Consider the following 13,595-nt stretch of genomic DNA (forward strand, 5'->3'; position numbering starts at 1 on the left):
CCGAAGGCCGGAGAGCGTTGGATACAACAACAATAAAACAAGTGCGAATAAAAGTGAGAAAAAAGAACTTTTAAACATCGGCGTCGAGAGTTACGTCATGGCGCGTCTCAGAGATTATAAAACTATTACCGAACTTATCAGCTGAAAACTAAACCAAAGCACATTAATGAAAACACGATGATACGGTATCTGTTTGTAGATTGAAAAAGGCGTGAAATGTAATGAAAATAGATATTGCTCAAGCTGACACTTGTTATATAGAAACGTTGTTTATTACGACCATAATCTGCATGATGAAACACTGTGCAAAGCTGCGCTGAATGTCTGAATGTTAATTTTTCAGGAAAGACCGAATACTTCACTTTCGAAGATACGAAGATGGAAGTTACGTCGATAGCTCAGAGTTTCTACCAGGGACTCTTCGCTTACAACGGATGGAACTACCTCAACTTCATCATCGAGGAGCTCAAGGATCCGGTGAAGTGAGAAACTTGAATTTCGAACTTTAATCCTAGAACGACAAGCTTATTTTTTTACCTCCATAATGCAAATTGGGGTTGATATTTACCCCACGCGTAAAATCTTGTTCGTAGAATCGTTTCCGGAGCAATAATGAGACTCGAAAGTAGATGAAGCTTCTCGATTTTTCATCACGAAGAAAATGGCACATAGCGACATTAGTTTCATCGAAGTTTAATTGGTCAAAAACCACTCGAAGACAAACAGAATTATGAAAATCAGTAAAAAACACATTTTTTAAGGCTCGCCTGGGGTGCATATCGACCCAAAACTGACGTTCTAGGGTCTGAGTGTCTGTGCAGTGTGTGTATGAATGTTTGGCAGAATTAGAATAGTCGAATGAAGCGTGAGTTTAGAAATTCCATGCGAATATGACCAATGTTTAAAAATTATCGAAAAAAAATTTGATCAAAATCAGAAATGGTGGCAAAAATGAATTTTTTCGAAAAAATCGTCATTTGTTTTTTTTTTTTAGTTTGTTTATTTATAAATCTGATATTACAAACAATTATGCTAATTAGACTGTATTTTCGTGTTCGTTCATTACTAAAGTAACTAAAGAGCTTAGAGTTTCACTGATGTGTCCCCTTAACGCAAGATTTTGAAAAAAAAAATTGTCCTTTATTTTTTTTCATAAAGTTCCACCACTTCAAAAAGAAGGGGAAATTCCTGGGTGTAAGAAAGTGTAAAAGACATTTTCTGATAGAGTTTGGCGTTGGCCACTTTTGAATAACACGGTACGAAAATTATTAAAGTTTCATTTCTGTTCTTAAAAATTGGCTTGCCACATGACATTCGGATTAAGGATATTTTTTTATTTCGTTTACTCCTAAGAATTAGAAAGGAGAATCACCATTCATTAATTTTGAATTTCAATACTGAAGAATAATGAAATCGAAAGAAGGATTTTTTTTCGGAAATCTCGGAAACCATTTGAGATAAGGAGCTAAAGATTTAGCTGAATTATTTTTATTTAATGTCGAATCCATCCTTAAGTGCAAGTCAAAGAAGCCGTGAGAGCAGACTTCCCATACAAACCCGACTATATCCTTTGTCCTTCTGATTTCTCCCTTTGCTAAGAAAATATCAAAGTATAGAATTTGATTTTTTTTTTTTTTTTTTTGGCGTAACGACCTGTCATATTATTGTGTAAGATTATGAGATAGAAATGAAGACAGCACGTGACAAGACACGATTAAGAAACGAAATGGTATGCAATGTGCTAGTAATAGTCAATAAATGAATATCAAGCGGATAAACGTTTTGATTGTGGCTTATTAATGAATTATGATTCATTGTGTATGCTTGATTTTGCAAATGTCTGACAGTGAGGGCTATACGATCTGTAGTATTGCCAACGATTATTGCGACAGTACGACAGTACGACAATATTGCTGCGTTCTGAACGTTCGTTCCTGAGTCTCAACCAGGAGGAACTGCGGATTGACCGACCGAACATAAGAACCAGGAAAAAAACACGATAGAAAATAATCCGAGTTTCAACATCAAATTGATGATATTTTGGAGAAGAACATTGCGTATAGCATATCAAGAAATAGGGGTTATAGGCTAACAAAATTAAACGGTACATTGTTCGTATATTCCATCTACATTATCCACTGTTGATCTTACGCATTTTAATCGAGATGGCCGGATAAACGTGGATTTTCCTCGTGTTTTCTCTGCTGTTGGTCCTACGCTCTTTTTGCTGTGTTTTCTGGGTTCCTGGGCGTCCAATAATTCCAATAAGGGTCATACGAATCAATTCCGAAACGAAAGGATTTCGGCTCCAAAAATCACTAGAAAAAAACCCCTTTGGATTTTTGGCGAAAATTTCGACGATTCCGAAAAGTGCTGCAATAAAATCTTTGAGGCACTATTCCGACGTAATTTTGCGAGAGGAATCGATTAAGGGCAGTCCCAATACGCTGCGAGTAACACCTGCAGAGTTACAGCCGAAAAACAGCAGATTTTCATCGTCATTTCTCTGCTGCTGGTACTAGGCTATTTTTCTTGTGTTTTCTGAGTTCCTGGGCGTCGAATTAGTCTAAAAAGCGTCATACGGATCGATTCCCAGACAAAAGATTTTTCGGCCAAAAAAAATCCAAGGCTAACCCCTTTGCATTTTTGGCGAAAATTTCGACGACTTTGAAAAGTGCTGCAATTAATTCTTTAGGGTACTGTTCCGACGTGATTTTGCGAGAGGAATCGATTGATCGCAATCCCGATACGCTGCGAGCAACGGATCAAAAGTTACAGCCGAAAAACTGCAGATTTTCATCGTCATTTCTCTGCTGCTGGTCCTAGGCTATTTTTCTTGTGTTTTCTGAGTTCCTGGGCGTCGAATTAGTCTGAAAAGCGTCATACGGATCGATTCCCAGACAAAAGATTTTTCGGCCAAAAAAAATCCAAGGCTAACCCCTTTGCATTTTTGGCGAAAATTTCGACGACTTTGAAAAGTGCTGCAATTAATTCTTTAGGGTACTGTTCCGACGTGATTTTGCGAGAGGAATCGATTGATCGCAATCCCGATACGCTGCGAGCAACGGATCAAAAGTTACAGCCGAAAAACTGCAGATTTTCATCGTCATTTCTCTGCTGCTGGTCCTAGGCTATTTTTCATGTGTTTTCTGAGTTCCTGGGCGTCGAAGTAGTCCAAAAAGCGTCATACGGATCGATTCCCAGACAAAAGATTTTTCGGCCAAAAAAAATCCAAGGCTAACCCCTTTGCATTTTTGGCGAAAATTTCGACGACTTTGAAAAGTGCTGCAATTAATTCTTTAGGGTACTGTTCCGACGTGATTTTGCGAGAGGAATCGATTTATCGCAGTCTCGATACGCTACGAGCAACGGATCAGAAGTTACAGCCGAAAAACTGCAGATTTTCATCGTCATTTCTCTGCTGCTGGTCCTAGGCTATTTTTCTTGTGTTTTCTGAGTTCCTGGGCGTCGAATTAGTCTAAAAAGCGTCATACGGATCGATTCCCAGACAAAAGATTTTTCGGCCAAAAAAAATCCAAGGCTAACCCCTTTGCATTTTTGGCGAAAATTTCGACGACTTTGAAAAGTGCTGCAATTAATTCTTTAGGGTACTGTTCCGACGTGATTTTGCGAGAGGAATCGATTTATCGCAGTCTCGATACGCTGCGAGCAACGGATCAAAAGTTACAGCCGAAAAACTGCAGATTTTCATCGTCATTTCTCTGCTGCTGGTCCTAGGCTATTTTTCATGAGTTTTCTGAGTTCCTGGGCGTCGAATTAGTCTAAAAAGCGTCATACGGATCGATTCCCAGACAAAAGATTTTTCGGCCAAAAAAAATCCAAGGCTAACCCCTTTGCATTTTTGGCGAAAATTTCGACGACTTTGAAAAGTGCTGCAATTAATTCTTTAGGGTACTGTTCCGACGTGATTTTGCGAGAGGAATCGATTTATCGCAGTCTCGATACGCTGCTAGCAACGGATCAAAAGTTACAGCCGAAAAACTGCAGATTTTCATCGTCATTTCTCTGCTGCTGGTCCTAGGCTATTTTTCATGAGTTTTCTGAGTTCCTGGGCGTTGAATTAGTCTAAAAAGCGTCATACGGATCGATTCCCAGACAAAAGATTTTTCGGCCAAAAAAAATCCAAGGCTAACCCCTTTGCATTTTTGGCGAAAATTTCGACGACTTTGAAAAGTGCTGCGATTATTTCTTTAGGGTACTGTTCCGACGTGATTTTGCGAGAGGAATCGATTTATCGCAGTCTCGATACGCTGCGAGCAACGGATCAAAAGTTACAGCCGAAAAACTGCAGATTTTCATCGTCATTTCTCTGCTGCTGGTCCTAGGCTTTTTTTCATGAGTTTTCTGAGTTCCTGGGCGTCGAATTAGTCTAAAAAGCGTCATACGGATCGATTCCCAGACAAAAGATTTTTCGGCCAAAAAAAATCCAAGGCTAACCCCTTTGCATTTTTGGCGAAAATTTCGACGACTTTGAAAAGTGCTGCAATTAATTCTTTAGGGTACTGTTCCGACGTGATTTTGCGAGAGGAATCGATTTATCGCAGTCTCGATACGCTGCGAGCAACGGATCAAAAGTTACAGCCGAAAAACTGCAGATTTCCATCGTCATTTCTCTGCTGCTGGTCCTAGGCTATTTTTCATGAGTTTTCTGAGTTCCTGGGCGTCGAATTAGTCTAAAAAGCGTCATACGGATCGATTCCCAGACAAAAGATTTTTCGGCCAAAAAAAATCCAAGGCTAACCCCTTTGCATTTTTGGCGAAAATTTCGACGACTTTGAAAAGTGCTGCAATTAATTCTTTGGGGTACTGTTCCGACGTGATTTTGCGAGAGGACTCGATTTATCGCAGTCTCGATACGCTGCGAGCAACGGATCAAAAGTTACAGCCGAAAAACTGCAGATTTTCATCGTCATTTCTCTGCTGCTGGTCCTAGGCTTTTTTTCATGAGTTTTCTGAGTTCCTGGGCGTCGAATTAGTCTAAAAAGCGTCATACGGATCGATTCCCAGACAAAAGATTTTTCGGCCAAAAAAAATCCAAGGCTAACCCCTTTGCATTTTTGGCGAAAATTTCGACGACTCTGAAAAGTGCTGCAATTAATTCTTTAGGGTACTGTTCCGACGTGATTTTGCGAGAGGAATCGATTTATCGCAGTCTCGATACGCTGCGAGCAACGGATCAAAAGTTACAGCCGAAAAACTGCAGATTTTCTTCGTCATTTCTCCGCTGCTGGTCCTAGGCTATTTTTCATGAGTTTTCTGAGTTCCTGGGCGTCGAATTAGTCTAAAAAGCGTCATACGGATCGATTCCCAGACAAAAGATTCTTCGGCCAAAAAAAATCCAAGGCTAACCCCTTTGCATTTTTGGCGAAAATTTCGACGACTTTGAAAAGTGCTGCGATTATTTCTTTAGGGTACTGTTCCGACGTGATTTTGCGAGAGGAATCGATTTATCGCAGTCTCGATACGCTGCGAGCAACGGATCAAAAGTTACAGCCGAAAAACTGCAGATTTTCATCGTCATTTCTCTGCTGCTGGTCCTAGGCTATTTTTCATGAGTTTTCTGAGTTCCTGGGCGTCGAATTAGTCTAAAAAGCGTCATACGGATCGATTCCCAGACAAAAGATTTTTCGGCCAAAAAAAATCCAAGGCTAACCCCTTTGCATTTTTGGCGAAAATTTCGACGACTTTGAAAAGTGCTGCAATTAATTCTTTGGGGTACTGTTCCGACGTGATTTTGCGAGAGGACTCGATTTATCGCAGTCTCGATACGCTGCGAGCAACGGATCAAAAGTTACAGCCGAAAAACTGCAGATTTTCATCGTCATTTCTCTGCTGCTGGTCCTAGGCTTTTTTTCATGAGTTTTCTGAATTCCTGGGCGTCGAATTAGTCTAAAAAGCGTCATACGGATCGATTCCCAGACAAAAGATTTTTCGGCCAAAAAAAATCCAAGGCTAACCCCTTTGCATTTTTGGCGAAAATTTCGACGACTCTGAAAAGTGCTGCAATTAATTCTTTAGGGTACTGTTCCGACGTGATTTTGCGAGAGGAATCGATTTATCGCAGTCTCGATACGCTGCGAGCAACGGATCAAAAGTTACAGCCGAAAAACTGCAGATTTTCTTCGTCATTTCTCCGCTGCTGGTCCTAGGCTATTTTTCATGAGTTTTCTGAGTTCCTGGGCGTCGAATTAGTCTAAAAAGCGTCATACGGATCGATTCCCAGACAAAAGATTCTTCGGCCAAAAAAAATCCAAGGCTAACCCCTTTGCATTTTTGGCGAAAATTTCGACGACTTTGAAAAGTGCTGCAATTAATTCTTTGGGGTACTGTTCCGACGTGATTTTGCGAGAGGACTCGATTTATCGCAGTCTCGATACGCTGCGAGCAACGGATCAAAAGTTACAGCCGAAAAACTGCAGATTTTCATCGTCATTTCTCTGCTGCTGGTCCTAGGCTTTTTTTCATGAGTTTTCTGAATTCCTGGGCGTCGAATTAGTCTAAAAAGCGTCATACGGATCGATTCCCAGACAAAAGATTTTTCGGCCAAAAAAAATCCAAGGCTAACCCCTTTGCATTTTTGGCGAAAATTTCGACGACTCTGAAAAGTGCTGCAATTAATTCTTAAGGGTACTGTTCCGACGTGATTTTGCGAGAGGAATCGATTTATCGCAGTCTCGATACGCTGCGAGCAACGGATCAAAAGTTACAGCCGAAAAACTGCAGATTTTCTTCGTCATTTCTCCGCTGCTGGTCCTAGGCTATTTTTCATGAGTTTTCTGAGTTCCTGGGCGTCGAATTAGTCTAAAAAGCGTCATACGGATCGATTCCCAGACAAAAGATTCTTCGGCCAAAAAAAATCCAAGGCTAACCCCTTTGCATTTTTGGCGAAAATTTCGACGACTTTGAAAAGTGCTGCAATTAATTCTTTAGGGTACTGTTCCGACGTGATTTTGCGAGAGGAATCGATTTATCGCAGTCTCGATACGCTGCGAGCAACGGATCAAAAGTTACAGCCGAAAAACTGCAGTTTTTCATCGTCATTTCTCTGCTGCTGGTCCTAGGCTATTTTTCATGAGTTTTCTGAGTTCCTGGGCGTTGAATTAGTCTAAAAAGCGTCATACGGATCGATTCCCAGACAAAAGATTTTTCGGCCAAAAAAAATCCAAGGCTAACCCCTTTGCATTTTTGGCGAAAATTTCGACGACTTTGAAAAGTGCTGCGATTATTTCTTTAGGGTACTGTTCCGACGTGATTTTGCGAGAGGAATCGATTTATCGCAGTCTCGATACGCTGCGAGCAACGGATCAAAAGTTACAGCCGAAAAACTGCAGATTTTCATCGTCATTTCTCTGCTGCTGGTCCTAGGCTTTTTTTCATGAGTTTTCTGAGTTCCTGGGCGTCGAATTAGTCTAAAAAGCGTCATACGGATCGATTTCCAGACAAAAGATTTTTCGGCCAAAAAAAATCCAAGGCTAACCCCTTTGCATTTTTGGCGAAAATTTCGACGACTTTGAAAAGTGCTGCAATTAATTCTTTAGGGTACTGTTCCGACGTGATTTTGCGAGAGGAATCGATTTATCGCAGTCTCGATACGCTGCGAGCAACGGATCAAAAGTTACAGCCGAAAAACTGCAGATTTCCATCGTCATTTCTCTGCTGCTGGTCCTAGGCTATTTTTCATGAGTTTTCTGAGTTCCTGGGCGTCGAATTAGTCTAAAAAGCGTCATACGGATCGATTCCCAGACAAAAGATTTTTCGGCCAAAAAAAATCCAAGGCTAACCCCTTTGCATTTTTGGCGAAAATTTCGACGACTTTGAAAAGTGCTGCAATTAATTCTTTGGGGTACTGTTCCGACGTGATTTTGCGAGAGGACTCGATTTATCGCAGTCTCGATACGCTGCGAGCAACGGATCAAAAGTTACAGCCGAAAAACTGCAGATTTTCTTCGTCATTTCTCTGCTGCTGGTCCTAGGCTATTTTTCATGAGTTTTCTGAGTTCCTGGGCGTCGAATTAGTCTAAAAAGCGTCATACGGATCGATTCCCAGACAAAAGATTTTTCGGCCAAAAAAAATCCAAGGCTAACCCCTTTGCATTTTTGGCGAAAATTTCGACGACTTTGAAAAGTGCTGCAATTAATTCTTTAGGGTACTGTTCCGACGTGATTTTGCGAGAGGAATCGATTTATCGCAGTCTCGATACGCTGCGAGCAACGGATCAAAAGTTACAGCCGAAAAACTGCAGATTTTCTTTGTCATTTCTCTGCTGCTGGTCCTAGGCTATTTTTCATAAGTTTTCTGAGTTCCTGGGCGTCGAATTAGTCTAAAAAGCGTCATACGGATCGATTCCCAGACAAAAGATTTTTCGGCCAAAAAAAATCCAAGGCTAACCCCTTTGCATTTTTGGCGAAAATTTCGACGACTTTGAAAAGTGCTGCAATTAATTCTTTAGGGTACTGTTCCGACGTGATTTTGCGAGAGAAATCGATTTATCGCAGTCTCGATACGCTGCGAGCAACGGATCAAAAGTTACAGCCGAAAAACTGCAGATTTTCATCGTCATTTCTCTGCGGCTGGTCCTAGGCTATTTTTCATGAGTTTTCTGAGTTCCTGGGCGTCTAATTAGTCTAAAAAGCGTCATACGGATCGATTCCCAGACAAAAGATTTTTCGGCCGAAAAAATTCCAAGGCTAACCCCTTTGCATTTTTGGCGAAAATTTCGACGACTTTGAAAAGTGCTGCAATTAATTCCTTAGGGTACTGTTCCGACGTGATTTTGCGAGAGGAATCGATTTATCGCAGTCTCGATACGCTGCGAGCAACGGATCAAAAGTTACAGCCGAAAAACTGCAGATTTTCATCGTCATTTCTCTGCTGCTGGTCCTAGGCTATTTTTCATGAGTTTTCTGAGTTCCTGGGCGTTGAATTAGTCTAAAAAGCGTCATACGGATCGATTCCCAGACAAAAGATTTTTCGGCCAAAAAAAATCCAAGGCTAACCCCTTTGCATTTTTGGCGAAAATTTCGACGACTTTGAAAAGTGCTGCGATTATTTCTTTAGGGTACTGTTCCGACGTGATTTTGCGAGAGGAATCGATTTATCGCAGTCTCGATACGCTGCGAGCAACGGATCAAAAGTTACAGCCGAAAAACTGCAGATTTTCATCGTCATTTCTCTGCTGCTGGTCCTAGGCTTTTTTTCATGAGTTTTCTGAGTTCCTGGGCGTCGAATTAGTCTAAAAAGCGTCATACGGATCGATTCCCAGACAAAAGATTTTTCGGCCAAAAAAAATCCAAGGCTAACCCCTTTGCATTTTTGGCGAAAATTTCGACGACTTTGAAAAGTGCTGCAATTAATTCTTTAGGGTACTGTTCCGACGTGATTTTGCGAGAGGAATCGATTTATCGCAGTCTCGATACGCTGCGAGCAACGGATCAAAAGTTACAGCCAAAAAACTGCAGATTTTCTTCGTCATTTCTCTGCTGCTGGTCCTAGGCTATTTTTCATAAGTTTTCTGAGTTCCTGGGCGTCGAATTAGTCTAAAAAGCGTCATACGGATCGATTCCCAGACAAAAGATTTTTCGGCCAAAAAAAATCCAAGGCTAACCCCTTTGCATTTTTGGCGAAAATTTCGACGACTTTGAAAAGTGCTGCAATTAATTCTTTAGGGTACTGTTCCGACGTGATTTTGCGAGAGAAATCGATTTATCGCAGTCTCGATACGCTGCGAGCAACGGATCAAAAGTTACAGCCGAAAAACTGCAGATTTTCATCGTCATTTCTCTGCGGCTGGTCCTAGGCTATTTTTCATGAGTTTTCTGAGTTCCTGGGCGTCTAATTAGTCTAAAAAGCGTCATACGGATCGATTCCCAGACAAAAGATTTTTCGGCCGAAAAAAATCCAAGGCTAACCCCTTTGCATTTTTGGCGAAAATTTCGACGACTTTGAAAAGTGCTGCAATTAATTCCTTAGGGTACTGTTCCGACGTGATTTTGCGAGAGGAATCGATTTATCGCAGTCTCGATACGCTGCGAGCAACGGATCAAAAGTTACAGCCGAAAAACTGCAGATTTTCTTCGTCATTTCTCTGCTGCTGGTCCTAGGCTATTTTTCATGAGTTTTCTGAGTTCCTGGGCGTCGAATTAGTCTAAAAAGCGTCATACGGATCGATTCCCAGACAAAAGATTTTTCGGCCAAAAAAAATCCAAGGCTAACCCCTTTGCATTTTTGGCGAAAATTTCGACGACTTTGAAAAGTGCTGCAATTAATTCTTTAGGGTACTGTTCCGACGTGATTTTGCGAGAGGAATCGATTTATCGCAGTCTCGATACGCTGCGAGCAACGGATCAAAAGTTACAGCCGAAAAACTGCAGATTTTCATCGTCATTTCTCTGCTGCTGGTCCTAGGCTATTTTTCATGAGTTTTCTGAGTTCCTGGGCGTCGAATTAGTCTAAAAAGCGTCATACGGATCGATTCCCAGACAAAAGATTTTTCGGCCAAAAAAAATCCAAGGCTAACCCCTTTGCATTTTTGGCGAAAATTTCGACGACTTTGAAAAGTGCTGCAATTAATTCTTTAGAGTACTGTTCCGACGTGATTTTGCGAGAGGAATCGATTTATCGCAGTCTCGATACGCTGCGAGCAACGGATCAAAAGTTACAGCCGAAAAACTGCAGATTTTCTTCGTCATTTCTCCGCTGCTGGTCCTAGGCTATTTTTCATGAGTTTTCTGAGTTCCTGGGCGTCGAATTAGTCTAAAAAGCGTCATACGGATCGATTCCCAGACAAAAGATTTTCCGGCCAAAAAAAATCCAAGGCTAACCCCTTTGCATTTTTGGCGAAAATTTCGACGACTTTGAAAAGTGCTGCGATTATTTCTTTAGGGTACTGTTCCGACGTGATTTTGCGAGAGGAATCGATTTATCGCAGTCTCGATACGCTGCGAGCAACGGATCAAAAGTTACAGCCGAAAAACTGCAGATTTTCATCGTCATTTCTCTGCTGCTGGTCCTAGGCTTTTTTTCATGAGTTTTCTGAGTTCCTGGGCGTCGAATTCGTCTAAAAAGCGTCATACGGATCGATTCCCAGACAAAAGATTTTTCGGCCAAAAAAAATCCAAGGCTAACCCCTTTGCATTTTTGGCGAAAATTTCGACGACTTTGAAAAGTGCTGCAATTAATTCTTTAGGGTACTGTTCCGACGTGATTTTGCGAGAGGAATCGATTTATCGCAGTCTCGATACGCTGCGAGCAACGGTTCAAAAGTTACAGCCGAAAAACTGCAGATTTTCATCGTCATTTCTCTGCTGCTGGTCCTAGGCTATTTTTCATGAGTTTTCTGAGTTCCTGGGCGTCGAATTAGTCTAAAAAGCGTCATACGGATCGATTCCCAGACAAAAGATTTTTCAGCCAAAAAAAATCCAAGGCTAACCTTGCATTTTTGGCGAAAATTTCGACGACTTTGAAAAGTGCTGCAATTAATTCTTTAGGGTACTGTTCCGACGTGATTTTGCGAGAGGAATCGATTTATCGCAGTCTCGATACGCTGCGAGCAACGGATCAAAAGTTACAGCCGAAAAACTGCAGATTTTCTTCGTCATTTCTCTGCTGCTGGTCCTAGGCTATTTTTCATAAGTTTTCTGAGTTCCTGGGCGTCGAATTAGTCTAAAAAGCGTCATACGGATCGATTCCCAGACAAAAGATTTTTCGGCCAAAAAAAATCCAAGGCTAACCCCTTTGCATTTTTGGCGAAAATTTCGACGACTTTGAAAAGTGCTGCAATTAATTCTTTAGGGTGCTGTTCCGACGTGATTTTGCGAGAGAAATCGATTTATCGCAGTCTCGATACGCTGCGAGCAACGGATCAAAAGTTACAGCCGAAAAACTGCAGATTTTTATCGTCATTTCTCTGCGGCTGGTCCTAGGCTATTTTTCATGAGTTTTCTGAGTTCCTGGGCGTCTAATTAGTCTAAAAAGCGTCATACGGATCGATTCCCAGACAAAAGATTTTTCGGCCGAAAAAAATCCAAGGCTAACCCCTTTGCATTTTTGGCGAAAATTTCGACGACTTTGAAAAGTGCTGCAATTAATTCCTTAGGGTACTGTTCCGACGTGATTTTGCGAGAGGAATCGATTTATCGCAGTCTCGATACGCTGCGAGCAACGGATCAAAAGTTACAGCCGAAAAACTGCAGATTTTCTTCGTCATTTCTCTGCTGCTGGTCCTAGGCTATTTTTCATGAGTTTTCTGAGTTCCTGGGCGTCGAATTAGTCTAAAAAGCGTCATACGGATCGATTCCCAGACAAAAGATTTTTCGGCCAAAAAAAATCCAAGGCTAACCCCTTTGCATTTTTGGCGAAAATTTCGACGACTTTGAAAAGTGCTGCAATTAATTCTTTAGGGTACTGTTCCGACGTGATTTTGCGAGAGGAATCGATTTATCGCAGTCTCGATACGCTGCGAGCAACGGATCAAAAGTTACAGCCGAAAAACTGCAGATTTTCATCGTCATTTCTCTGCTGCTGGTCCTAGGCTATTTTTCATGAGTTTTCTGAGTTCCTGGGCGTCGAATTAGTCTAAAAAGCGTCATACGGATCGATTCCCAGACAAAAGATTTTTCGGCCAAAAAAAATCCAAGGCTAACCCCTTTGCATTTTTGGCGAAAATTTCGACGACTTTGAAAAGTGCTGCAATTAATTCTTTAGGGTACTGTTCCGACGTGATTTTGCGAGAGGAATCGATTTATCGCAGTCTCGATACGCTGCGAGCAACGGATCAAAAGTTACAGCCAAAAAACTGCAGATTTCCATCGTCATTTCTCTGCTGCTGGTCCTAGGCTATTTTTCATGAGTTTTCTGAGTTCCTGGGCGTCGAATTAGTCTAAAAAGCGTCATACGGATCGATTCCCAGACAAAAGATTTTTCGGCCAAAAAAAATCCAAGGCTAACCCCTTTGCATTTTTGGCGAAAATTTCGACGACTTTGAAAAGTGCTGCAATTAATTCTTTAGGGTACTGTTCCGACGTGATTTTGCGAGAGGAATCGATTTATCGCAGTCTCGATACGCTGCGAGCAACGGATCAAAAGTTACAGCCGAAAAACTGCAGATTTTCATCGTCATTTCTCTGCTGCTGGTCCTAGGCTATTTTTCATAAGTTTTCTGAGTTCCTGGGCGTCGAATTAGTCTAAAAAGCGTCATACGGATCGATTCCCAGACAAAAGATTTTTCGGCCAAAAAAAATCCAAGGCTAACCCCTTTGCATTTTTGGCGAAAATTTCGACGACTTTGAAAAGTGCTGCAATTAATTCTTTAGGGTACTGTTCCGACGTGATTTTGCGAGAGAAATCGATTTATCGCAGTCTCGATACGCTGCGAGCAACGGATCAAAAGTTACAGCCGAAAAACTGCAGATTTTCATCGTCATTTCTCTGCGGCTGGTCCTAGGCTATTTTTCATGAGTTTTCTGAGTTCCTGGGCGTCGAATTAGTCTAAAAAGCGTCATACGGATCGATTCCCAGACAAAAGATTTTTCGGCCGAAAAAAATCCAAGGCTAACCCCTTTGCATTTTTGGCGAA

General features: G+C 41.4%; 1 protein-coding gene across 2 annotated transcripts in view; it reads left to right on the forward strand.

Moving 5' to 3' along the window:
• The window catches only part of LOC124413788 (Y+L amino acid transporter 2), a 73,926-nt gene that overhangs the window by 15,697 nt on the left and 44,634 nt on the right, over positions 1 to 13,595 (forward strand). For both annotated transcript variants that reach the window (XM_046894561.1, XM_046894560.1), the window contains exon 4: positions 344 to 482. In XM_046894561.1, coding sequence (XP_046750517.1) covers positions 344 to 482 — 139 coding nt within the window. The remainder of the gene's footprint in view (positions 1 to 343; positions 483 to 13,595) is intronic.

The sequence above is a fragment of the Diprion similis genome, chromosome 13 (genome assembly GCF_021155765.1).
Source record: "Diprion similis isolate iyDipSimi1 chromosome 13, iyDipSimi1.1, whole genome shotgun sequence".
Taxonomy (NCBI): Eukaryota; Metazoa; Arthropoda; class Insecta; order Hymenoptera; family Diprionidae; genus Diprion; species Diprion similis.